The 27,020-nt window shown below is 49.8% G+C and overlaps 1 protein-coding gene across 2 annotated transcripts in view; it reads right to left on the bottom strand.

The window, feature by feature from the left end:
* WWC1 (WW and C2 domain containing 1) overlaps positions 1 to 27,020 on the bottom strand; it is a 149,807-nt gene that overhangs the window by 16,131 nt on the left and 106,656 nt on the right. For both annotated transcript variants that reach the window (XM_045999085.1, XM_045999084.1), the window contains exons 10-17: positions 22,727 to 22,816; positions 21,404 to 21,939; positions 18,205 to 18,313; positions 17,684 to 17,764; positions 16,952 to 17,038; positions 15,584 to 15,776; positions 6,686 to 6,838; positions 4,840 to 4,931 (exon numbers count right to left, since the gene is read on the bottom strand). In XM_045999085.1, coding sequence (XP_045855041.1) covers positions 4,840 to 4,931; positions 6,686 to 6,838; positions 15,584 to 15,776; positions 16,952 to 17,038; positions 17,684 to 17,764; positions 18,205 to 18,313; positions 21,404 to 21,939; positions 22,727 to 22,816 — 1,341 coding nt within the window. The remainder of the gene's footprint in view (positions 1 to 4,839; positions 4,932 to 6,685; positions 6,839 to 15,583; positions 15,777 to 16,951; positions 17,039 to 17,683; positions 17,765 to 18,204; positions 18,314 to 21,403; positions 21,940 to 22,726; positions 22,817 to 27,020) is intronic.

Consider the following 27,020-nt stretch of genomic DNA (forward strand, 5'->3'; position numbering starts at 1 on the left):
TGCGGGTGCTAATGGACACCCTTGCCCTTGCCCCCACAGCTTGTTGATCTACTCATAAAAGGGCCATTAAATATGGGAACACACGATGAGCACCTCCCTAAGAATTTGGCAGATGCCACATCAACCAGCATTTACTGAAGGCTTAATAAGCACCAGGTGCCACGCTAAGGCCTTACAACAACACTGAAAGCAATTACTGTCTCCATTTTACAGATTTAAAAGCCGGGATCAGTGGGTTTCTAGGTCCTATCCGGTGTCGCGCAGCACGAAGGGGGCAGCCAGGTTTTCCGTCCAATCTGCCCAACCCCACTAAGTGCCTGACCACCAGGGAAGTCTTTTCTTTTTGACCATGAACCTGATCTAAATATTTTTGGAAAGGAGAAAAAAATCTCAATTGTCCACGAGAAACATGATTAAAGTTGACAACATCTTTTCACCCTTTAGAGTGGCAAAATGCATAGAAGGCATGGGAAACGGAGTGTACGTCAGAGCAGCCAGTTTGCACGCTGAAGTCAGTGTAGCAGTATCCGCTGAAATAAAACATGGATGTATTCTTTTTTTTTTTTTAATATTTTTATTTGACAGAGAGAAATCACAACTAGGCAGAGAGGCAGGCAGAGAGAGAGGAGGGAGCAGGCTCCCCGCGGAGCAGAGAGCCCGATGTGGGGCTCGATCCCAGGACCCCGGGATCATGACCTGAGCCGAAGGCAGAGGCTTTAACCCACTGAGCCACCCACGCGCCCCAAACATGGATGTATTCTTGATGAAGAACTGTAGTTAGACTACATGGAGTATCAGAAAGGGTGTAGGGTTAAGGGTAGTCTTAATCACTGCTGGTGGGAGCATTTACTAGTACCATCTTATTTGAGAACTATTGTGCAATGCCTATTAAAATGTAAAGCACACGTGCCCTGGGACCCCAAAATGCCATTTCTCAACCTCTGCCCTAGACACACACACACAAGTTCCCAAGGAGGCAAACACAGGATTTTCACCCTAGCATTGTGTGTGATTACGGTCTCCTATATTTTCTAATACTCTTAGAACTTCGTTTTGCTTGTGGATCTTAAGAAAGTCCAAGCTTGTGATTGTGTGCACTAAAGAAAGCTAAACAAATACAAGGAGGGAGTAACTATGGCATCCTGGCCCTTGCGTGCTGAGAGAATAGAGCGGAAATTAGAACAGAGGGCCAGTATTTGGGGGACCCCCGCATAGGACTATGTAGCGGAGTGGGCACAACGGAGTTAGTTAACATTCCAGGCCAAAAGAAGCCTCCAGTCTTGGGGGAAGGGGGCCTGCAGATGGACTGACTCCAGCACAGCAGCTCTGGGATTCCCAGTCCTTTTTGTAAGTCAGTGTCTAGGGAAGTTTGAATGGCAGGGGTGGGGAGAGAGGGGGCCGAGAAGGGAGAGAGAACAGAAGGCAGTTGCTAGGGGATGGCTTGAAAAGTCTCACCACAAGCTTGGAATTTGGCAGAAACCACTGATCTTGTGCCAGGGTTTTGGAAGACAGGTCCTGGGCCTATTTCCGGCATCAGACCTTTGCACAGCCCAGCCCAGCCCAGCCCAGCGGTGTGCCACAGAGAGGAAGAGAGAGAGGGAGGAAGAAGGAAAGGGGAGGTAGGAAGGGTTGGAAAGGGAGAGGAGAGAAAGCAAAAGAAAGGGACACAGGGAGGGAGAAAGAGGGAAAGAGAGAAACTGAGACTGTTTAGAGGGAGCCCTAAAACAAACAAATGAATATACGAAAATTCAGGAGAACCTTGACCTACCCTTTAATCGCATGGAGATATAAGATGGTAAAAGAGAAGAATAGAAGTGGGGTGAGGCGGTGAGCCAAATCTAGCCCATGGCCAATTTTGGAGAGCCCAAGCTGTGAGTGGTTTTATATTTTTAAATGGCTGAAAAAAACATCAAAAAGAGAATGATATTTCATGACATGTGCAAATGTATATGAAATTCAAATTTCGGCGTTCGCAAGTGAAGCTTCAATGGCAGAGACGTGATGGTTGGTGCGTGTGCCACCAACGGCTCCTTTCATAGCACAACCACAGTGGTGGGTAGACACACCAGAATCCGCATGGCCCACCAAGCAGACATTTACTCTCTGGCCCTTTCCAGAAAACCTCTGCTGGCCCCTGGAGTGAAAGATATTACGGAAAGGCCCTTTCTGAGACCCAATGCATAACGAGGGGGCGGTAACAATAATACAGAAGAGCTCCTGAGTGTTTCCTGTGGGACAAAGTCTGTGCTAAGGGCTTATCATGCATAATTCTATTGAGTCGGCAAAATATCCCCGAGTTGTGGCCACTCTTTAAATCTGTATTTCCTGGAGGCAGAAATGGAGGTTTAGAGCCACGGTTGAAAGTTGCACATTCGGGTCGCTCAGGGAGCTTTTAAAATTCACTGATGCTCAGCCTCACCCAGACCTAGGATCCCCCAGGAAGCTGATGGAGCACGAGTCTGAGTCCCCAACCCTCTGAGTTCAGAGCACGTGCACTAAAGCCTGACGATACTTCCTCCCAAAGGGCAAATTCCCAGGCTCTGGTCATTTCTGAGATAGGATTTGCCTTCTGCCTTCTGAGCTGGTATTTAGCAGGCTTTCTTCTCATTTTCTGAGTGATAATTTCTACCATCTACTGAGCGTCTACCATGAGCTTTGGGCTTCATCTTCATTACGGCGGCTTTCCCTTCAGCCCCACCACAGCAAGCCCACGTAGCCGGTGTGACAGCTCAGCCCGCTTTTCCAGATAGGCTCAGATGAGGTCACAGTGACTCACCTGACAACAGCTGCCCCTGCGGTGGAGGGCAGTGGCCTGGAGGAAGCCCACTATGGGCTCTGGAGAGCCGGTTATGCTGTTTCTAGATCTGGATGCTGGTTACATGGGTACTTTGGTTTCTGAAAATTCACTGAGCCGTACACTCAGGGGAACTTTTAGGTAAGTGTGTCATACCTCAAGAAAAAGTTAAAAACGCTTTGTTAAAGGTGACCAAAGCATAATGAAGCTAAGGTTTGAATTTTGGTCTATACCATTGTTTCCTATGTGTGAGGAGACCTCTCTTTTGGGATCCAAGAGACTAAAGAGCCTCGAAGCACACAGACAGAAAGCTATCTCCAGCTCTCCTTTGGATATTGAGAAGTCTCTCTGGCAACGCATGTCTTTAATATTGCTGAAACACTGACTAATCTCCCTGTTTAGCAGTGAGGAAGACCTCAGGCCCAGAGCCTTAGTGAGCAATATGTCTAGGCAGGTTTTAATACTCTTGCTTGATTTTCATTACATTTAACTTTGTTACCTTCTGAGGCAGACTTGTCTCATGGCCTATCCAGGATCCACTTCCACTGTCTTCCTTGGTGAGACAACCCTGATTTTTGTACCCAACTTCACAGACCTCATTTCCTCAGCCTCCCTTGCAGTTAGGTAGGCCAGATGGCTATGTGTGCCCAATGAGAATCAAGCAGAAATTGCTGGGTGGGACTCTGAGGAATGCTCTGTGGTTAAAAGGCATACAAGCACATCTTTTGTCTTTCCTCTCTTCTGATGCCTGCCTGATGGCTGGTGACTCAGCAGCCATTTTGAGCTATAAAGCAGTCTCGGTGATGGCAGTTACCCAGTAAGAAGAGCAAGAAGTGGACAGAGAGGAGGAGCCTGGGTTCCCAGCAACACCATGGAGCTGACAGATGAGCCTGGGACTGCTTCCTCCCATTCTTCTTTGTAAGTAACAAAGAAATAAACGATCTTAATTTAAGCCCATTATTTCTACTCTCTGTTTCTAGCAGTCAAATGCAGTTGCTTTTTGAAACATCTTCAATTTATGGCAGATTATACCTACTTCCGATATATAGTAATATAAGTTTGTTTTTTACCAAAATAAATATGAGTGAACGCAGACACTAATATGTGAACTAGCACGAGTGAGTTATAGATCACAAAATGACCAATTGGGAAGAAATTCTGGGAACCACCGTATCAGGCTATATACAATTGATCTTGAAATAACAGGGGTTTGAATTGCACGGGTCCACATATATATGGATTTTTTGGATAAATATACTACAGTGCTGTATACATATCTTCTCTTCCTTATGATTTTCTTAACATTTTTTTTTCTAGGGGCACCTGGGTGGTTCAGTTGGTTAAGTGTCTACCTTCGGCTCAGGTCATGATCTCCCTTTGCCAACAGCTCCCCCTACTTGTGCTCACTGACTCTCTCCCTCTCTCTCTCAAATAAATAAATAAAATCTTTTTTAAAAATTAAAAAAAAAATTTTTTTTCTAGCTTATGGTATTGTAACAATACAGTATCCTCCATATAACATACAAAGTATGCATTAATGCACTGTTTATATTATTGGAAAGACTTTTGGCCAACAGCAGACTGTTAGTAGTAAAGTTTTGGGGGAATCAAAAGTTCTATGTGGATTTTTTTTTTTTAAAGATTTTATTTATTTACTTGACAGAAAGAGATCACAAGTAGGCAGAGAGGCAGGCAGAGAGAGAGAGGGAAGCAGGCCCCCTGATGAGCAGAGAGCCCAATGCGGGACTCGATCCCAGGACCCTGAGATCATGACCTGAGCCGAAGGCAGCGGCTTAACCCACTGAGCCACCCAGGCACCCCTCTATGTGGATTTTTGACTGTGCTGTGGCTTGGTGCCCCTAGCCCCTGTACTGTTCAAGGGTCAGTTATACTGCCTTATTGCCTGTAGAGAACCTGTGAGGAGAGAGGTTCTCCATTTTCTCAGGGGAACCCTTCTCTTGGTTGCCCTGGAGTCTGGGCATCTCATTGCTGTATCCAGGTCCACACCAGATCAGTTCGGGAAGCCCAGGGGAATGCGCACTTACCAGCCGTCTTCCAGGGTCTGTGTGCTGCTCCTTCCCTCCTGCCTCTTCTCCAGCTCCACTGCTGTCTGTTCCAACAGAGCAGACACGGCATCCTGTGGAGACAAAGGCCCAGGGCTTCACGTGCATGCCACTGCAGCCACCTCACTGGGCAAGAATCGGAGCTCAGAGTGTGACCCTCCCCATGGACGGAGAATAAAACTAAAGACCAGAGTGGGTGAGCATCCTGCCCCACAGTCACTCATAAACTGTAAGGACAGCGCTCAGTTCATCTACCTGGCAATTCTCCTGAGAATAAGCCCTGTCTGCTTGGACAGACGTTTGGAAGACAGTCCAGTTTAATAGTTGAGTGAGGCAGAATTACAGGTCTCTGGCTATAAAGAGATTATAGTGTAGTTGGGAAGACCATCACATGAACTGTCAATAACAAAACAATGTGATGTGTAAGAACAAAGGAGCAATGGCAAAGTCAGCGTGGGGTTTGCATTCACGGAAGACTTCCTGGAGGAAGAGCATCTATACTGAATGGTGTCTACAGTGAGGAAGCCTGAGGAACTCAGTTTCCTCTACAGTAGTTTCTAAAAACGACTACAAAGGGCTGTTAGGAAGATTAATTGAGAATACGTCCGTAAGCTGTAGAGAAGAGTACCGAGCACATAATTAGCATTCAGTGAATGGCAGCTCATAATAGAGCAAAAACTGATCTTGTAGTTTTCTGAGCCCAAAGTTCATCTGTAAATACCTTTGGTCATGTGGGCCAGAGCCTGAAAACTCCCTGAAATTTTCTTTTGGGAAAGAGGGAACAAAAATCAGTTGAAGGCCTGGTATACGTCACACACTGATAAACAGCTTCTGTGTAGCATCTTACTTAATCTTTACAACTATTGTGATAGGTAGAGCTTACAATTATTCCCTTGAGAAATGGGAACAAGGAAACAAATGTGTCTAAGGTTGGTGTGACTCACCAAAGGACATGCTCTAGAAAGCCGAGGATATTTTCAAGACCTTTGCTAGCTCACGGACTCCTTTTTGGAGTGAGGAAGACCTAGCTTTGTTGCTTATTGGATGTATGTCCTTAGGTAACCTTTCTGAGCCTTGGTAATGGCACATAATAAACACAGAAGGAAGTGCAGAAAATGAGGAGGATGAAAAAGGAGGTGGGGGTGGTGAGGAGGAAACAGATTTAATCCTTACCCTTATCCTTAACTGGATGACCTAGCCCACCCCCTCCACTGAAATTCTGGGCAATGACTATCCAGAGTAACCAAGTACAGACTGTTCTTTACATGTGCTTCTTCGAACCTTCCTAACAACCTTTTCAGACTCAGATTAGACATGGAAAAAAACAAAACAAAACAAAAACAAACAACCACAGAGGCTCAGGGAAGTGAAATGATTGACCTGTCACCCAACTAACAATCACTCTGTCCTCTGACTGTCCTTCCTGTGACTTTCTGTTGCCTCTCAGAGCAACCTCCACTATGGACCATGATGCAGGTAGTGGCTTCTCAAGAAAGGTTAATGTTTTATCTTACACAGGTTTCTCCTTCCTACTCCACTTCACTAAAAAAAAACAACGTAAATCAAGGTTTTCATCAGCCAAGTTCTATTACGTCAAGCCAAGTGCAAAAGGGGAGAGCACAGATGTGGAAGTTGTGCAAATGGGAGCTACCTGCCCCTTAGCAGAGGTCCCTCCTAGTCTGTCCTCCTCTCCCTCTCTGTTCCAATACCCTCGGCTGCTTCCCCACCTCTGACGCCCGCCCTCTTCAGCTCTGGGAGAGGCTTTTCCGTCCATCCATCCAGGTGCTGCAGACATAACAGGGTGGGGCCAACCCGGGGCCCAGCTCACCGTGCTTTCAGGCCCTGGGGTGGGGACCTTGGCTCCCACTGGTTTGGGCTCCCTGCTCTGTTTCTTCAAGTATTTGTAGCTCAGGAGGTTGTACCAGCGAGTCGACCTCTCCCCAGACCGACAGACCTCAGCCAGGCTGATCTGGGCGCCTCCCTGTTGAGGATGGGAAAAGGCAAGAGGATAAGCCAGGGCTTGACAAGGTATTCTGGGGAATTCGGCTCCTGAGGGAAGTAGGAAAAACACCCCCAGAGGGGATGGGAACTTCTGGGAAGAGGAAAGGATGAGCTGTGAATCATTTTCTACAACTCACTCATTCACTAACTTACTCATTCATTGGTTTACTCATTCACCAAATCCTTATTGAACATCCACTGTATGTATTTTTTTGTTAATTATGATAAAAAAACGTAAAATTTACCATCTCCTGTCCCCCAGTTTTACTGAAATATAACTGACATGTAACACTGTACTAGTTTAAGTTGTACAATATAAAGATTTGGGTGGTGCCTGGTTGGCTCAGCTGGTAGAACATGTGACTCTTGATCTCAGGGTTGTGAGTTCGAGCCTCAGGTGAGATGCAGTTTACTTAAAAAAATAAAGATTTGGTAGAGTATGTTTTGTGAAGTGATTACCACAACAAATTCAATTAACATGCATCACCTCACGGTTATAATTTTTTTTTCTTACACAAGAGTTTTAAGATTTATCCCAACAACTTTCAAATAAGTAATACAGTGTTGCTAACTAGTCCCCACCCTGTACACCACATGGCCACAATTTATTTATCTTATAACTAGATGTTTGTACCTTTTGAATACCTTTACCCATGTCCACTACCCACCCTCCACCCCCCACCTCTGGCAACGATCAATCTGTTTATTTCTATGAGTTTGGTTTTTCAAATTTCACATGTAAGTGAGATCACACAGTATGTGTTTTTCTCTCTCTGGCTTATTGCACTTAATATGTTATCAAGGTCCATCCATGTTGTCATGTAAAATTTGCCCTCTTACTGTTAAGTGTATAGTTCAATAGTGTTTATATTTAGATTATGCAACGGATCTCTAGTACGTTTTCATCCTGCAAATCTGAAACTCTGTACTCATTAAGCAACTTCCTTTTTCTCCTTTTTCTCTTCCCCTGGTCCCAAGTAAACACCACTTTCTGTTTCTATGAATTTGACTACTTCAGATACCTCATATAAGTGGAATCACTCACTTATTTGTCTTTCTGTGATGAGCTTTTTTCATTTACCATAATGTTCTCAAGGTTCATTTGTGTTGTAGCATGGGACAGGATTTTTTCCTTTTTAAGGCTGAATGATATCCCATTATATACAGAGATCATTTTTTTTTTTTTTTTTTTTGAGACAGTGTGTGTTCCAGCCAGGGTGGGGGGTGTGGGAACAGAGGGCGATGGAGAGAATCATAACTAAATCGTAACTAGGCTCCGTGCCCAGCACGGAGCCCGACGTGGGGCTCAATCTCATGACCCTGAGACTGTAATCAGAACCAAAATCAAGAGTCAGGACTCTTAACTGACTGAGCCACCCCAGAGCCCCAGAGACCACAATTTTTAATCCATTTATCTACGGACACATATTCGGGTTGCTCCTGTCTCTTGACTATCATGAATAATGTTGCTATGAACACAGTGTGCAAGTATCTCTTCAAGACCTTGTTTATGGGGGCACCTGGATGGGCCTTTGCCTTCAGCTCAGATCATGGTCTTGGGATCCTGGAATCGAGCCTCACATACGGCTCTCTGCTCAGTGGGGAGCCTGCTTCCCCTTCTCTACCTGCCTCTCTGCCTACTTGTGATCTCTGTTAGATAGATAAATAAAATCTTAAGAAAAAAAAAAAGACCTTGTTTATATACCCAGATATGAGATTGTTAGATCACAAGGCAATTCCATTTTTAATTTTTTGAGGAACCGCCCATGCTTTTCCAAATTTTTGAGGAACCACCCATGCTTTTCCATGGAAAAGACCCCACCAACAGTGCACAAGTCTTTTTTTTCCCCCCACATCCTTGCAAACATCTGCTGTCTCTTGTCCCTCTGATAATAACCATTCTAAGAAGGATGAGGCACTTTCTCACTGTGATTTTGATTTGCATGTCCCTGATGATTAGTGATGGTGATCATCTTTTTATGTACCTGTTGGCCTTCTGTATGTCTTCTTTGGAAAAATGACAATTTAAATCTTCTGCACGTTTTTAAGTTGGATTGTTTGCTTTTTTACTCTGGAATCCTACAAGTGCTTTGTACCTTTTGGATATTAACCCTTTATCAGACTCACGACTTGCAGACACTTTCTCCTAGTTGGTAGGTTGCCTTTTCATTTTGTTGATGATTTCCTGTGCTGTGCAGAAGCTTTTTTAAGTTTGATATAGTCCCACTTGTTTATTTTTGCTTTTGTTGCCTGACTCCTTTTTGAAGTCAGATCCAAAAACTCATCACTAAGACCAGTGTAGAAGATTTTGAATAACTCAAAGCTCTAGCAACAGGAGACTGCAGAAATAAACCATAACATACCTACCCGATGTGCTATTATACAGCTATGTACAAAAAAATGAGGAAGATCTCTAGGTGCTGATGTGGAGAGACTTCCAGGCTGTACTGGTTTTATTTTTATTTTATTTTATTTTTTTTAAGATTTTTATTTATTTGAAAGAGAGAGAGAGAGAAAGCATGAGAGGAGAGAGGTCAGCGGGAGAAGCAGACTCCCTGCAGAGTTGGGAGCCCGATGTGGGACTTGATCCTGGGATTCCAGGATCATGACCTGAGCTGAAGGCAGTCGCCCAAGGAACTGGGCCACCCAGGCGCCCTCCAGGCTGTATTGTTAAGGAAAAAAAAAACAGCGCAGAATGGAATATGCAGTATGCTACTTTTTGCGTAAGAAATGGAAAGGTGGGGCATCTGGGTGGCTCAGTTTGTTAAGCGACTGCCTTCAGCTAAGCTGGAGTCCCAGGATTGAGTCCCACCTATGGCTCCCTGCTCAGCAGGGGGTGTGCTTCTCCTTCTGACCTTCCTCTGTCTCATGCTCTCTCTCCTTCTCTCTCAAATTTAAAAAAAAAAAAAAGGAAAAAGGGATGAGAATACATATATTCTCTTTCTATATAGACATATATTTTGCCCGTATTTGAGGTACAAGGTGAATATATGTGCAAAAAGAAATGCTGGAAAGATAAAAATCAAAGTGCTTAGCCATCTAGGATAGGTGGGGGGACTGGGTGCAAGGGTCAGGGGGAACACGATTTCTCTTCAATTAATCTTTCTATATAGTTTTTCTTTGAATCGTGTAAACGGATGTCTTAAGATGGAGTGAAACGACACCGTATCAACCTAATTGAATGCAACCTCCCAGGGAGAGGATTTATTTCCGATGACACACATCCTCTGTGGCAGAAATGATAAAATAATTCTCACCATTCCTGAGGCCTTATTGTTTCAACATGCCCTCTTTCAAAGAGCCCTGACCAGGTCCGGGGTTTGGCTGACTCACTATCCCCAAAACAACAGCGGCTGTGCCAACGGGGTAGCAGAAAACATCACGAGCCAGTTTGTGAAGTTGGCCAGTAGCCAAGCGGCGGCTTGAGTGGCCCCTGGGAGGAGGAGGGGCCTCTCCAACCCACCTGGGACCCTTTCCCCCAGTTTTTCCTTCGGTCAGGATGGACCAGGGTATGGTACAGACTGTAAAAACCCAACGTGTGGCTAACGGCTAATTTCTACAACAATGGTGAGTAAGTGGGGAAAACGTGGTAGATAACTCCTACCCGCAGGACTAGAGTCAGTTCAGGTATTAAATGGCCAGTGCATTTTAGGCACCTGTAAAATATTTACATATACACAAATGTGTGTGTATTACTCATTTAATCATTTAATAAATATCCTCTGAGCACTTCGCAGCAGACTTACACAGGAACATGTAAGACAAGGTTCTGCCCCCAAGGGGCTCAAAGACAGACAAATGCATCAGACATTACGGTTCAGAACATGCCAGGTCATGTTCGAGGGGTAAGGGGGAATGAACATAATGACAGCTTTGAGGTGTGACAGTGCCCTCAGAGCACTAGTAATTCCAACAAGATACACCATGTATTTTGGGCTGGCTCATAGGTGAGAATAGGTCTTCTTTGGTAAACGATTCACTTTGAAGGCATTCATTTATTCAACACACACACACACTAAGTAGCCTCTATGTGCCAGACACTGTTTTGGGGGCTGGGGATACAGGAAGATTTAAGGCAGATAAAAATCTCTGCCCTCATGAGCTCACATTCCAGTCTGGGGGAATCAGATAAACAAATTGTAAAGTAAATACTAGATTGTATTTCACGGGACTCTAAGATGCCATTAATAATACAATATACTATTTCTTGCACTCTAAGAAAGAAAACTAGTTGCCAATTAAACTATGACCCGTCATCTAGTATAAAGTGCATCTTGATTTTAGAGATTCGATAAAATGTGAAATCATGTATCCCCTAAAATCTGTGATATAAACAAAGGGGGAACGTGCCACAGAGAAAAAGAATACAGAGAGAGGGGAGCGGGGGTGGGTAAGAGAAGGGGAAAGGGACAGTGATTTTAAATAGAGTAGAAGGAAGACCTCACTGAGAAGGTGACTTTTGGGTCAAGCCCAGAATGAGGCAGGGGAGTGAGCCTTGCCCATCAGTATCTGGGAGAAGAGAATTCCGGTCAGAGGGGACAGCAAGTGCAAAGGCCTAGAGCAGGGAGCATGCTGATGTATTCAAGGGGCATGGGGAGGCTGCAAGAGTCATCCTGGGACAAAATCTGGGAGAGTAATAGGAGCGAATCCCCGAGGGCTTTAGGGGGCAGGCAAGGAGCCCAGGAGTTGACTCTAGGTGGGGACAAAAGCTACCCTAAGGTTTTAGGTTAAAGGAGTCTCACACACTGATTTGCAATTTAACAGGCTCACTCTGGCTTCCATGTTAAGAGATGAAGGGAGGCAAGGACAGACACAGGGAGACCTGTAGAGCCGGCTGTAGCATCCAGGTGACAGATGGCAGTGGGGCAGTGGGCAGTGATAAATGGCTGGGATCTCTTTTTTTTGGCAGAGGATTTTTAGTTTTGTTATTTTTAAACTTTATTATTTAGAGCTGTTTTAGGTTCACAGGAAAAAAATTGAGTGGAAAGTACAAAGAGTTTCCTTACACCCTCTGTCCCCCAACACACACAACCTCCCCCACTATCAACATCTAACGGCTGGGATCTTTTGAAGATGGAGCTGCCAGGAGTTTCTAAAGGACCGGATGTGGGGTGGAAAGGAAGAAAGGGGACAAAGATGACCCTGTGGTCCCCAGCCTGGGCAGTGGAAGGATGGAGTTGCTGTCACCTGGGACAATGAAGACGCAAAAGGAAAGATCAGGGGTGTGCTGGCGGACAAGTTCATCTGAGATGCCTCCTGGACAAGCAAGAGAAGATGTGGAACAGACAGTGGGAGCATAAGGCAGCTGCGTGTGCAGAGGCCCTGGCTGCAGCCAGACATCTGGCATGGTGGTGGGCGCCAGAGACGAGGCTCTCAATCACCGGGGCAGGGGATGCGAATGGAAAAGGAGGAAGGGTGAGACCTGAGCCCCGGTGCCCTCCGACATACAGCAGTTGGAGAACCGAGAAGAATCAGCAGAGACAGAGAAGCCGGTGATGAGGGAAGGACGCTGAGAGTGAGGTGTCCTGGAGGCCAAGCCAGGGCAAAGGATGCCGAGGAAGACTCGCCGAGCGGAGCGACTGAACAAACACAGATGACTGGCCAAGGGAGAGGAGGACGGAGCAGTGGCCCCCGATGACCTCACTGAGCACACTTCTAGTGGAATGGTGAGGACGGAATCCCACATGAGCTGGTTTCCAGAGAGAACACGAACACCCTTTCCACATTTTACTATAAAGGAAAAAAATAAGGTAGTAGCTGGAGGGAGAAATGGGTAAAAAGCTTCTCTCTCTCTCTCCCCTTTTTTTTTTTTCCTTTTTTTTTTTGCTTTTTGGGTTTCTTTTTAAGTACTGGGCATTCCCAGCATGTTGGTATACTGACAGGCCAGATCCAGTGGAGGAAGGACTGGCGAAAGCCCGAGTCACCAGTGCTATGGTGTCCCTGAGAGAAGCCTGCTTCAGACGGGGAGTGGGGCGGGGGGGGGCTAGGTGAGAGCCAGGAGAATGAATGGCAAGAACGAGTGAGGCAAGGGCCTCAGCAAGGGGAGCCTGACCTGGAGAAGCTGCTGCTTCTCCTCACATTTGAGGACAGAGGAGAGGGTAGGAATTTGCCCCTGGGACAAGGGGAAGGCAATGGGCCTAGGGGAGAGGCAGTATTGGTGCTGAGTAGCATTAGGCTCATGACCCTAATGAGGTTTATGACCTCAATTTTATTTTTTTTAAAGATTTATTTATTTATTTGAGAGAAAGGGAGAGCATGAGCACACATGCACACTTGTGTTGGGGGGAGGGGCAGAGCACGGAGCCTGACACGGGGCTCTTGGGGCTCTCGACCTCATCATGACCCATGAGATCATGACCTGAACCGAAACCAAGAGCTGGATGCTTAACTGACTGAGCCACCCAGGCACCCCTATGACTACTATTTTATTTCATGTTATTTTTTTATTAACAAATAATGTATGATTTGTTTCAGGGGTACAGGTCTGGGATTCATGTCTTACACAATTCACAGTGCTCACCACAGCACATACCCTCCCCAGTGTCCATCATATGACTACCATTTTAAAATGAGATCCACGGCTTGGCTGTGTTTCCCTCCAAGTGCAGGGGTGAAGAAGAGTTCACTTTGACAGGGTGGGGGTTTTCCCCAGTGGGGAAGGCAAGGTGACACGGGGCAAGGGAGCCTCTTTGTTGTAATGGTTACCTATGGGATAGGAGTAGGGCCTGAGAAATGGGCTTTCTTAACAGAACCTGTGCTAAGTGGCACTGAGCTTAGCAGCTGGGAGTGGACGACCAGGGCGTGAACCACCAGGGCCCAGCTGGAGAGCCTGTGACCCCTATTATGCCATACTTAAGCATTCGGTAGAACTGTTGCCTGAGATATTGGGGAAGACAGGCCTCGTATTCATCCTAACCCGTAACTCAGGTCTGGGGGCGGGGGTGAGACAGGAACCCCCTGAGAGGCAGGACAGTGCAATGCCTGGGTGGAAGGAAGCTGCAAAGGAAACAGGCTTCTCCACCAACTTGATGGATGGCCTGGGCAGGCTACTTAGCATTCTGGGACCTTGATTTTTTTTTTTTTTTTAAAGATTTTATTTATTTATTTGACAGAGAGAGTGAGAGAGAGAGAGTATATAAGCAGAAAGGAGAGGCAGAGTCCCCACTGAACAGAGAGCCTAATGCAGGGCTCTATCCCAGGACCCTAGGATCATGACCTGAGATGAAGGCAGACGCTTAATCCATTAAGCTACCCAGGCACCCCATGGGGCCTTGATCCTTTGTCTGTCACATGGAGGCAATCCTGACATCTCTTCCTTAGGCTGCTGGGAGGGTTGAGCGCAATGCTGCACACAGAGTTCTTAGCACTGTCCTAGACATGGACACCGCTCAGGATGGGGACCACTGCTGCAGGCTGGCTAACGAGGCAGCTCCAAACAGACCAGGGATTCCCCAAACCCAGCGCTGTAGGGAGACCGCGTGGGAGCACACAGCCTTTCTCCTCGAGTCCCACGTCCTTGCCTGCTCCTCTAACCACCAAAACACGGCAGCCCGACACTCCACATCCCCACAGGAAACAGGAAAGTAGGTTTCCCATTGGCCACAGACAGAGACAAGCCACAGTGGGATGAGCGCTTTGGCTGCTGCCATGGCAACCAGCAATGGCCAGACTTCAATTAGGAAGGAGGAATAAAAGACATCCAATTAGGAGAAGAGAATAGGATTCTCTTCTCATTGAGGAATTCCCAGGGCTGAGGAAGTGCTTCAGCAGAAGAGACTGGCTTTAGAAAAGCTTTCTGCTCTAATATCCAGTGCCTCCCCTGCTCGCCAGTCTTCAATCACTGTCCTAGCTGTGGGCTCCGGTGGGCTGACATGAGTGGGCAGTACGAGGGGACCTGCAGTAGGTTCTAACCGCTCCAGCCACTGTGTGACCCCGCAAAGTTCTGTGACCTCTCTGTTCCTCAGTTTCCTCACTGATGTAACAGTACCTGTTCCAGAAGATTGTAGTGAGGGTAGAGAAACCACATGTATGCAGCTTAGCTCAGCACCTGCCACAGCAGGTCCCTTCAATCTATGGATGCTATCACATTATTGCCAGTAACAGTATCAACAACATAAACAGCGATGATGTTGTTCTGTACCCCAGCTGAGGAGGGGCAGAAGTGGGAAATGAGAGCCAGTGAGCATCTAGTCTGCACAGACACATCACTGTTTTACTTGCTGTGGGGACCAGCAGCCATCGGCAGCGCTTGGGAACTTAATAAAAATGCAGAATCTCCTGGTGTCCCCACCTGCCCCCAGTCTTGCTGAATCAGAATCCGCATTTTTAACCAGAGCCCCAGGTAACCTGTGTGCATGTTCAAGTTCCAGAAACTCTGCTTTAATCCTCATTTAATCCTCAGAGAGCCATCTGTGAGGTAGGCAGTGTTAGCTGGATTTTGTAGATACGAGATAGAGAATTAAGAGTCGTAGGCAATGCAGCCTCAGGCACAAGGGACGTGGCCTCAGTTGTGGGGCTCAGAAAGGAGCTTCCCACTTCCTTGCCCCCTGCTCCCTGTGAGCATGAGAACGCTGTTTGCCTGCCCCAGAGTTCCCTGCCTGGAACCCAGGATGAGCTGTGCTGACACCACAGCCTGCATTTTCTCTAAGCCTCCTCCCTGAACTGCAAGGTGGGCCCATCCCCAGAAAGACAGAAGGCCAGAGAGACAGACAGACAGAGCCCTCACCAGGCACTCCTCCAGATGGCTCCGGTCGGTGGTACAGACATCGACTCTTAAGGTCTTCTGGTGAAGGGCTGGATAGGACATGGACACCCAGAACATTTCATTGAACACGAGGGTGTCTGAGGCGTCCAGGGGCCGGGTCCGGAACAGGCAGGTGGTGCTTTCGGAGCAGGGAAGGATAGCTACGCGAATGTTCCTAGAGGGAGACAGAGGAGAGCCCAGCTCAGCCCGGATCTGGGCTGATGTGCTGGGCTAAACAGTTGCTGCAAATCCCTCAGCAAACAGCAGTGGGGAGTCCAAGTTCCCAAGGGGCTGTGCAGGTATTTGTAAGGGAAGCAGAAAGGGCCCCCGGATAACACATCACTCTTCCTTCTTCTGAATCCCCCAATCTCCAGAACCTCAGAGTGGGCGGAGCCTGAGGCCGACAGTGTGCAAACTTCTGTGCGCAGAAGAATCAGCGAGGCTGCTTGCTAACACTCGGGAAGCCTTACACAACCGCTGGTAGGAAGGCAAAAGGCTACAGCCCCGCAGAGGGGATAATCACGGAAGGCGCTGACCCCGTGACCCATTCAGCCGGTGTCTCGATACTCTCCCACAGACACCCCTGCACAAGAACCAATGAGATACGGAGCAGGTCATTCACTCTGGCTCTGTTTGTAAGAGCGGAAGACTGAAAACGACTCTGCTGTCCCATCTTGTCGTCCTTCTGTTTGGCTGGCTTTCCTCCCGCCTTTCCCCTTCCCACACATCGCAGCCTCATGCTGGCGGGGTGCAGACGACGGAAATAGGAGCTCCTGTTGCTGCCCCAATGCATACAGTCTAGTCAAAGGAGAAACATGTAGGCAGAGGAAATGCAGTGAAATGGAGGGCCGGTGGGCAGTGGGAAGAGCCAACAGGCAAAGAGGGCAGTGTTCGCTGCATCATCCCCTGTAAGGTAAGAGCCATCACGCCCTTCTGACAGAAGCACAGCAATGGGTACTGACTTTTGGGAACGGCAGACGCATCTCCTTCTGCATGGAATACTTAGGCTTCGAGCAGACAAAAGGGGCCATGACCACCTTCTTCATACGGCTATGATTTCCCAAGGGCAAGGATGTGCTCAGCACCTCATTCCTGTGCTGGCCCATGGCAGGTGCTCACAACGTACTTGGGAAGGAACTAAAGCCGTGGAGAGTGCTTCCCTTTACAGTTAGTGAGTTCACCATCACGCCTGAATCCACACATACAGTACGGATGCGTGGCATGACGCCGGTCACACATATTAAACACACACACGGCCCACTGTCGGAGCAGGACAGAGCAGGAGAGCGCCCCCAGGCAAAGCCACAGAGGCTGAGAGGGTGACAGACACTGTGTCAGCGATATACTCACACTTTCTGGTCCTGCTGCAGCGGCAGAGCAGAAAGGTTACTGAGCTGGATGATTAATATGGCAAATTGCTTATTCTTCTCATCATACCTGAAATGGAAAGGGGCATATGGAGCAGCTATGAGTGACACATCTCTCTCTCTCTCTTAATGATCACCGATGTGGCTGCTGGCTGCTCAGGGGGCTGCGGTGAGCTTGGAGGCAGGGGCCCGGGCTTTGCTGCCATGCAGGGGTGTAGGTACAGAGCTGTCAGTCTCGATTTTTAAAGAGAAGCCAGAAGATTGCGCTATCTGAAATTTCTTGACATTTAAATGTTGGCCACTAATTTCTACTGAAAATAAGATCGAGGTCATCTTGCACCGAGAAAACCACAAGAATAACAAATCTGGGCTGCAGCCCCCCGAGGGTGGAAACCTCGATGGGATGGTAAGACAAAAAGCCATAGCAACAGTGACCGAACAGACCAACATGCTAGAGGTCTTGGTCAGGGTCTGGCGCTGTCATCGGCCAGCTCTGTGAGATGGGGCAAGTTGTAAGGTCTTCAAGACCTCATTTTTAAACACTTGTAAAATGTGGAGCTCAGAGGGAGGGAGAGGGTTGGCCCCCTTTAGTTGGGAGTCCACAGCTCCTGGCAGGTCCTGCTGGTTCTGCTTTCTCTCCTGGGCAGCCATGAAGGTCAAGGCTGGGAGGATGCTGACAACCACCCCCTCTGCATTCGTCCTCCCAGTCACTTACTTCAAGGCAATCTGAACCCGGGTTGTACCCACTGCTTCTGATTCATCACTGTCAAAAGCAGCGGCTTCGGAAGCACCCAATCTGGAAGGCAACGTAGGGAAGAAGAGGGTCAGGCTTCCCTGCAGTAACCTAGGGCCAAAGCCATTTTCCAGACACGGGGTTCTCTCTGGCAGGGTGCGGCTGGGTCCTCAAGAAGGGACGTCTGGGTCAGCTCAGACTCCCTGCAGACCCTTCCTTCCCACGACTGCTCAGGATTCCTCTCTGGAAGGGGCTGCCCTTTCTCCAGTACTTGCCTCCTTAGCTATAGGCTCTTTTGTAGGAATCACAGGACCAGCACTCCCGCAAATGTGACGTGCCCCCCAGCCCCAGGAGGAGCAGTGCTGTGTGCATCTTCAACACATCCTAAACAGGGCTTCCGGGGGCGAGGTGGGGTCACCTGGCCATGCCCTCCCACATACCAGAGGGGGCCCGGGCTCTGCATTCTCAGACTTCCCAAAGAGAGCCAAGACTCAGCAACCCACCTCTGCACGGAAGCCTCATACACACCACTGTCCCCAGCCACAGATTCATCTGACACAGCAGCTGAGACACAGGCCACCTTCAGGCTGCATCCCGGGGCTGTATTCATAGCTGGAGGAGGAAGGGGGACAAAGAAAGGATGGCAAGGCAGGTTCAGAAACCAGGACACTGTCTTTGGAACATACACTTTTGATCTATTCTCTGTCCTAAGACGGTCCTGCCAATACCACCTCTGAACTCGACAGCAAGGTCCTGCCTTGCTTTAGGGTGTAGGGTTCTGCTGTTTAACATCCCAGACTTGGAAGCCCAAGTGCCTGGGTGTACATCTCAGGTCCACCACTTACTGCTTTGTGATGCTGGGACATGGCCAGAGAGCCGCCGATGCCTTCTCTATAAAATGGGATAAGTAACACCTACCCTATGAGGCTGCTGGGAGGACCCAACGGGACATTCTAGTGAAGTCCTCAGTACAGAGCCTGATGCGGGAAAGCACTCGACCGAAATTCAGTACCACTATGCTTACTGCAACAGTCATTTCCACCACTGTGCTGATGCCTTCTAGATGGATCCCTACGCATCTGGGGCAAAATAACAGCCCCTGGACCCTTGGGAGGGGCAAGAGGAAAACAAGGGAGGATTTTACCACTCGGCTTATTCCATCCCATTCCTAAGTCTGCTCCTCAGCTCTCCTGCCCTTGACAGAGGCCCTCCAAAGTCTCCGACCCAGGGCTCCAACCAGGCACTTGGCCCGTGCTGCACATTCCTTCTTCCCCTAAGCCGCAAGCGCTGATGGTGAACCAGGTCCACTGCAAGGCTCTGAGCTATCAAGAGGGACAGGACAGTTCCTGAGTTCCATGCAGTGGGGAAGACTGGGTTCAGGCCCTTCAACACCAAAGCCAGCATTCAGAGCGCCTGCTGGGTGCCAGGCACTGGGGCAGCCCGGAGAAGAGACTGGGGGTAGCCCAGGCTGAGGGACGGGATAGGGACAGCGAGCCTGGGGGAAGCCAAGAGACCATCTAGGTGCAGCTTTCCCAGCCCGTGTCTCATGCCTGCTGCGGCCAGTGGAGACCTCCTGCCTTTAGACCCACGCATCTCCACCCTCCACTAAGCCACTTAAGGAGATTAATTTGTCTGCTGACTGAACAGCAGCACTAATCGCATAACCTGCTTAGTGTCAGAGCTCAGCCTGGCATCGCTCACCGCGGGGATGGCGTTTGGAGATGGTGCGAAGGAAAACCCTGTCCTGGGACATGTGCGGTGCTCGGCCCACAAGCCCCAAGGACACTCAGGGAGGAGCGGGGTCGCTCTGGCACCTTGCTGGGCCCCTTACTTGGCTCACCGCCAGCCTCCAACAGACTGTCAGGAGCTTGGGGAGATTCCTTAGAGGTTCCGCCCACACCCGCTCCTCTCCAGGGGGCAATTTTCTGAAGTTGGCCACCTGCTGTCGTAGGAAGCCTATTTTTATTTTTGTTTGAGAGCACTCGGCAAGACTCCCTTCCTGATGAGGGAGCCCCAGGGATCTCTCGGCTCCTCTTCTAAGGAAATGGCTGGCACTCACCCAGCGGAGACTTTAATTAACCAGGAAATCTCATCTTCCCCCCACCTTGCTCCCATTGGCCCTTGCACTCGGATGGATAATTCTGGGCATCACAGCAGCCATCCTGCCTAGTCCTGGAGCCTTAACGCTGTGATGGGTCCAGCATCTCCCACCTGGCCTCATGAGGAGCCAGGAGGAGGAGCCCTGTGCATACAAAGCCGGCAAGTCTTAGTGTGGATCTGGGCAGGTGGTCCTGGTGCCAGTCCGATTCTACCACTTCCTAACCGTGACACTGACCTTACTGAGCCCTACTTCCTTTGCAAATGAGGATAAAAATCGCACCCATCTCACAGAGTTGTTATGAGGCTTAAATAAGTAAATACATAACAGTGACTGTATGCTGTATACCTGCATTCAATAACTGACGGCCAGGAAAGCCTGGGAATGGCAGGTGAGCCGCCTGGGCACCCGGCTCAGTTTTGACCTTCACACCAGATGGGCATGGTGGGGCCAGTAAGCACCAGAGTGTCTCAGAAGCAAACACACAGAGCAGCCTCACATCTAGAGAGGAGGGCGATGATCAAGAGGTTGGGTGCTCGGGCAGGAAAACCCAGGTTCCAATCCCTTCTTTCCCCACCTGCTGGCTGGGGACCTAGAGCAAGCAATACCACCTTTCTGAACCCGCTTCCTCATCTGGGAAATGGGCATAATAGAAATAACCCATTTCACTGTATAAAGCACATTGCCCATCACATAATATACCCCAATAAATGCTAACTATTATAATTTAATATGTAGTTGCTGCAAAAAAATGAAAAATTTCTCTCCTGACAAATCTTAGCTATATTGTCAGCATTTCTGTCTTAAAGATTCCAACTTGAATCTCAATCCATGGCAAAATGCTCTTTCCAACCCCATGCAGAATGGGAGCCAGATCATATCATTCCCCACTTCAAACGATCACACGGGTCCCTGCTGCTATTAGGATAAAATCCTAACTCCCTAGCATGGCCCGCCATGCCTCAAATGACCCGGACTCTGCCTGATTCTCTGGTTTGCTGGCGACCTCTAAACACTGGCCTCAGAGGTCAGCTCCTGCTTTTCCCAAGGCTGGCTCCTTCTCACTCATCAACCATCCACTCGAATTTCGCCTTCCTTTACAGCCCAGTCTGAATGTGCAGCCCCACCCCCACTGCATTAATTTTCCTTCTAGGGCTTTCATTGGTCTGACTATATAGTGACCTTCTGTGCCTTCATTTCACGGGAACTTCCTGGGAACAGGGACCTTAAGCTTGCCTGCCCTTAACGCTGTATTCTTGTGACTAATCCTGTGCCTGGCACATGGCCTATCTGCTGAATGAATGAAGGAACCTGTGTACATCCACGAGCACAAGACCTGGCATTTAGTTTTAATAGATACTTAATATCTGTTGAGTGAAGGAGTCCACCATGGAAAACCCCCTTAGCCCATGACCCAGAACATGTTAAGCACATAAAAAATGCCTACTGAATGAATAAATGATTTGATAGAGATGTGAAGGCCGGCACACAGAAAGACGTCAGTGAATGACCACAACTATCACTGGGATCTGTGCTCAGGCCTGAGGGCATGTCCTACCCACCTCCCTCCCTGTGGTCCCCCTTCTGGATATGATGCTCTCTACCTTGGCCCAGTGGTTTGCCTTCCATTCCTGGTTCATCCAGCTGGTACCTCTCCCGGGTGCTGCTGCCGAGGCTCAGTTCACAGAGAGTAGCACTGAGCTCTGGGTCTTCAAACTCCAGAGGGCTCAGGAAAGCGTCTCCAGCCAGGAGGGGGTCAGCAATGAGAGGGGAGCAGGGCGGGGATGGAGAGGAGAGGGACGAGCGGGGGGACAGGGAGGTCATGGACTTCGGGGTGCCAGACAGGGAGCGCAGGGCCTGCAGGCGGCTGCCCCCCTCTGCCTTCTGGGTCTTGGCCACCTCGTCCTCATGGATGGTGGTGATGCAGCCTGAGGGCCGGAAGCCCGTAGCCCCCTCCAGGATCAGAAACTCCACCTTGCTCTGCAGCTCTGAGTCCAGTGGCTCGAAGGGGTCATAGTAGAGGTCAGTGAAACTGGCTGAGGTGGAGGAGTCCAGGCTGGAGGCGGCCAAGGAGCCCCGGCTGGACGTGAGGGATCCAGGGCTGCTGCCTGAGGACAGGGACTGCATGCTGCTTGAGAGGCTGGGGGCAGGGAGAGAAGAGAGGGTGAGTAACGCAGAACGGAGTGGGCCCTCTGGAACCTCCTTCCTGGCTCGGAACAACACTACGGCCACTTCCAACACTATTTTTGTTAGACCCTCTTGACAGTCTCAGGGGAGACCCTGCACCCCCATTTCACTAAAGAGGACACCTTCAGAAGCCCACATAACCAGGAAGTGCCAGAGCCGGGATTCAGACCCAAGTCAGCTGCCTTAGAAGTCCCCCTTTTCTTGTCTCCCAAACCTCCACCGGCCCTAGTCCATTTTCACACTTGTTCCCTGTATGAATCCAGCCCTCTTTCTTGATAGTTTTCCTCAAATAAACTCAGTCATTACTCTTTAATATGTTTATCTTACAAGGAAACTTTATATCCTAAGTGTAATTGGAAAAGCAGCATCACTTACTGCAAATAGAAGGCGAGCATTACATATCTCTGATGGAACAAAATGTTATTAAATCCCAGCGATGCGCTGCTGCCCACCAAGGCCCAGGCCTGAGGCCTGCGTTCCATGTGTCGGGAAAGCGGGTGGGCAGGTATTCGAGACGTCAGTGAGACACACAATGGGGGCCTGCTCCTTGGTGCTGGCAGAAGGACTGAGGGCACCACAGTCCGGAGAGCTGGAGGACCCAGCCCCTGGCCACGCCGGGCCCAGCCCAAGCCCACCAGCCTGACCAGCTGCCTGCAGTGCTTCGAAATGCCCACACTCAAGCCGTGGAGCACACTGGAAGGGCAGAACCCAGCCCCGCGGCCACACTCACGGCCACTCACCTTTTCAGCTGGGAGTGCAGGGCTGCGACTTGTCGGGTGGCTTCCTCCAGCTCTCTCACCAGCTGGTTCCTCTTACTGTTTAACTTTAACCTGAAGGGACAGAGGGCATGAGTGGGGAGCCCCAGGAGATCCAGCCTCTGTCCACCTGAACGGGAATCGTAGGCAGGTACTTGTGGAGATGTACACAAACCCACAGTCACATACACAAGAATCTTCCGGAAGCATTTTACCATGTTTGGGGAGATAGGGCCTCCACATACGACCCTCTAGTAATGGCTATACTCCCCTACTACATGCCAGGGGCTGTGCTATGAAATGTATAACGAAGCCTTAATCCATCTGCACAATAATCCTGCACCGCAAAAATGGCTTTACCACTTTAAGTATGAGGAAACTGAGACTCTTAGAGTTAAGTAATTTACTTCAAGTTAGAGAATTAGTGGCAGATTTAGAATTCTACCCAATCATCCCTCCCTCTCTTTCTCCCCCTTCCTTCCTATCCATTGGCCCCTAGCCACCGGCCAATATCTGCTGAGTGCCTGCCTCATAACAGAAACTGTCATTGGCATACGTAGGGATAAAGATGTGAGCGAAACAGAACTAGTTTCTACTCTTTACGGAGCTTACGTTCTGCTGGGGGGTGGGGGTAAATATTAAGAGAATACTCGGATCTCTAGTATCTAATTAACACGCTGTGTGTCAAGGTTTACGAGGAAAAAGTACAGAATGGCAGAAAAGAACGCAGGAGAGACCCAACTGAGACTGGCAGGTGGGCCTTTTTGAGCAGATGACTGTGTGGCTGGGCCTCTTGGTAGATCTGTGCTCTCCTCCGCTCCCTGGGCCCACAGCCGGGCCCCTTCACAGCTTCCCGGACCCCTTCACAGCTTCCCGGGCAGTTGGGTGGGTGGAGCATGGGACAGGGTTTCGGCCAACAGGATGTGAGTGAGGAAGGCCCATCAGGCTGATATGGTTAAGTTGGTGGATCTTCCCCCCAGCCCCAGCTGCCGGGAGGGCTCTAAGAGGGGAGGTGGGAAGAACTTGGGTCCTGAAGGTCCTGAAAGACCAAACACATGAAAGACCAGCCACGCATACTCGACTGGTCGCTATATAGGCAAGACACAAGCTTCTGTTGTGTTAAACCATGGGGATTTTGGGGGTTGTTTCTTGCAGCAGGTGACCTGCTGATTAGTAGAGACATTTAAGCTGATAGGAAGGATGGACAGGAGGTGGTCAGGAAAAGTTCAGGGGAAAGAACATTCCGAGCAGGGAATCACAGCAGGGAACTCTTTCATGTTAAGGTCACCACGGCTGCCGTGAGGAAAAGGGGTAGGAGGCTGTGGATGGGAGGCAGGGACAAGACGTTGGGGCGGCTACGATGGTGTGATTGAGATGGCGTGGGGCAGGGTGACACTCGAGTGGACAGAGAAAGGTCACGGGCTGGATGAGGGGAAAGGCTGAGGGAGGCAGGAGGAAGACTGAGGTACCTGCCACTAGCAACTGAACAGATCTGAGATGGCTCCTGCGGAGATGGGAAGGTGGGGGCGGGGCAGCCCAGGGGAAGAGAACAGTTTCTTCCATAAGAAATGTGTGTGGATGTGTGGGCACGAACGCCGAACAGTTGGGCTGTTGTGAAGGTGGGGAGCCCCCAACACATGGATCACCACGCGGAAGACAGGACCGTCTGCTATGGATTAGACCAAGTCCCTCTATCCCAGAATTCATATACTGAGGTCTTAATGGCCCACGCCCTCAAAATGGGATTGTATTTGGAGAAAAAACTTTTAAGGACTTAAGGTTAAAATGAGGTCATACTGATGGGCCCTAATCCAACAGGACCCATGTTCTTATAAGAGATTAGGACACAGACTCTGCACACAGAGCAGACCAAGTGAAAACATAGCAGACGTTCATGTGTGGATGGCCATCGTCAAGCGAAGGAGAGAAACTTCCAGAGAAACAATTCTAGCAGCACTTTGGTCTCAGACTTCAGGCTCCAGAACTGTAAGAGAATACATTTCTTCTATTGGAGTCACCCGTTTGGTGGTACTCTGGTTCGACAGCCCTGACAAACGAATGCACCACCGTAGGGTAAAATATAATGGGGGGAAAGGAAGGGGCCAGCACTGAGCTCTGAGTATATACAGCACCGCACGGTTGAACGGATTGGCAATAGCAGGCAAAGGAGCCCGAGTGAGTGGGCCCAGAGAGCCCAGAGAAGGGGCGGGTGAGTGTGGTGCAGTGTCCTTGACTGTGGGAGCAAAGATCTGCATGGAGGCATGGCTGAAAGTGGGTATGAAAGACCTCCCTGGAAGCAAAATTCTTGCTTTTAGAAGAATCTGATGGATCCAGGCCCACCCCTCAACCCCCAGCCTCTCCTGAAATCCCACATGGAGGGCAGCTTGAGTGGGCTCCAGGGAGTGTGCTGGCCCCTGGAACAGCCCCCTTCAACTACTGGAGGGAGCCCCACCCAAGGTCCCAGCATCTGACGGGGAGGGGCTCCATCAGGCAAGGTTGTGCCCTCACAAACTCAGGACGTGGGCTGCCCTCACGGAGCCACTATTTAGGATTCTCAGTGTGTGGTCCGCAGATGACCTAGAGCGGAAAGCGAGGTGTGCTAATTAAATGCTCCTTCTTGGGTCTTCTTTGGTCAACTGGATCAGAAGATCCGGCGCAGGGCCCATGCATCTGCATCTCTGAGGGCTGGCAGGTGGTTTTAGGCACACGGAGCTGCTGCACCAGCGTGTCCTGCTCTTCCAGTCTCCTCCCGAGCTCCGCGCAGTATTTGCTACAAGGGCCACTTTCTCCCAGGGGAGGGAGGCGAAATTCGTTCTCTCCGCTAAAAGACCTGCCTGCTCTATTTTCCACAGACAGACGTGTTCCACTGTGGGGCCCATAGCCCCTTATGCCACCTTGCTAGAGGGACTGACTGACCCAGTCCAGGCTAGGGGCTGGCAGAAAGAGTTCCTTCTCATGGAAAAACCTAACCATGCCGAACCTCCACCAACACACTGAGACCTGCAACACAGGCTCTGCAACGAAGACCAGAGCTTGCGCTATACGACTCAGCAAGGTGGTGAGGGACTTGGCCTGGGTCTCGGCTGCTTTGATCCCTGGTGCTGTTCTTCCAGAGTCCTGCCTGGGGCTGGTGGCGGGCCAGCAGATGGAGCCCACAGTGCACAAAACACTTGACCCAACAGAACGGAGAGGGCTGTGGAGTCTCCTGACTCTCCTTCAGAGCAGGGGCTGCGGGGCCAACAAGCAGCTGGGGCTCACCATTTCCACCTTCATTTTCCTGTTCTCTGGGAGAAATGTCACAGAGACGTGTTCTGGGAGAAAATACAGGTCCCACCGGAGCCCCGCCAGGATGCCAAGGGGACCGGGAATCGGGGGCCCTCGACTTCCTGAGCATGGGGGAGTAGCCACCTGGAGCAATACACAGGTGTCGGGCCCTCCTCCGGGGGTGCTAGGCTTGGCGGGCCGTATGGCATTTGCGTGTGATGCCTGGCACATGCTGGGAAGCCACAAATGCATCCAGCGTGGAAGTAGGGAGAGGATCCAGAAGGTGGAGCTGGAACCCCCACAAGCTATATCTCTGTACCTGGGGTCCTGGCTCACAATGCAAGGGCTTGGGCTGCATCTCAGACTGGGGAACTGGTCCCTGCGGACAGGCCAAGGGCGTCTGCGCTCTACCCAGCCCCCTGTGTGTGATGCAGAGCAGCTCTCAGAAGTGGTGCTGGGGGGCTCATGGAAAGGCAGAGTGGAAGCAGGCGGGTAGGACGGGGGTGCTGAGATGTCTGTGACTGAGGTCTGGCAGGCCTGTGGGGTGCCTCCTGGATGAGTCTATTCCTGTCCTCAAAGGCCCTTGGAGTGGAGCAGCTGATGTGTGAGGGTGAGGAGTATGACTCTCCCAGTCTGAGAGAGAGACAGACAGACGGACAGACAGACAGACAGGAGAGATGAACAGGAGAAACAATGGGAGAGAAAGAGACCTAGAGAGAGAACAACAGGGTCCAAGGGATAAACACAGACAAACACGGGACCAGAAGTGAATGGCTGTAGACACGGACAAAAGATGGCTGGGCTGGCGTTCTCCTCTCTTCTGTTGGTAGCCATCAGCGCTGGGCTCTGATGTGCCTGCTTATAAGAGGCCGGGCAGAGGCTGCTCACCTTGATCCATCTGGCACCCCGCGATGTGCAAATGGAGCTTATTCAGGGCTAGGTTAGGATCGCGAGTCGGGTGCTGTCAAGTTCAGAAGCCTCCCTGAAGGTATCTCAGGGCCCGTCACGAGGTGAC

Source organism: Meles meles, chromosome 3, assembly GCF_922984935.1.
Source record: "Meles meles chromosome 3, mMelMel3.1 paternal haplotype, whole genome shotgun sequence".
NCBI lineage: Eukaryota > Metazoa > Chordata > Mammalia > Carnivora > Mustelidae > Meles > Meles meles.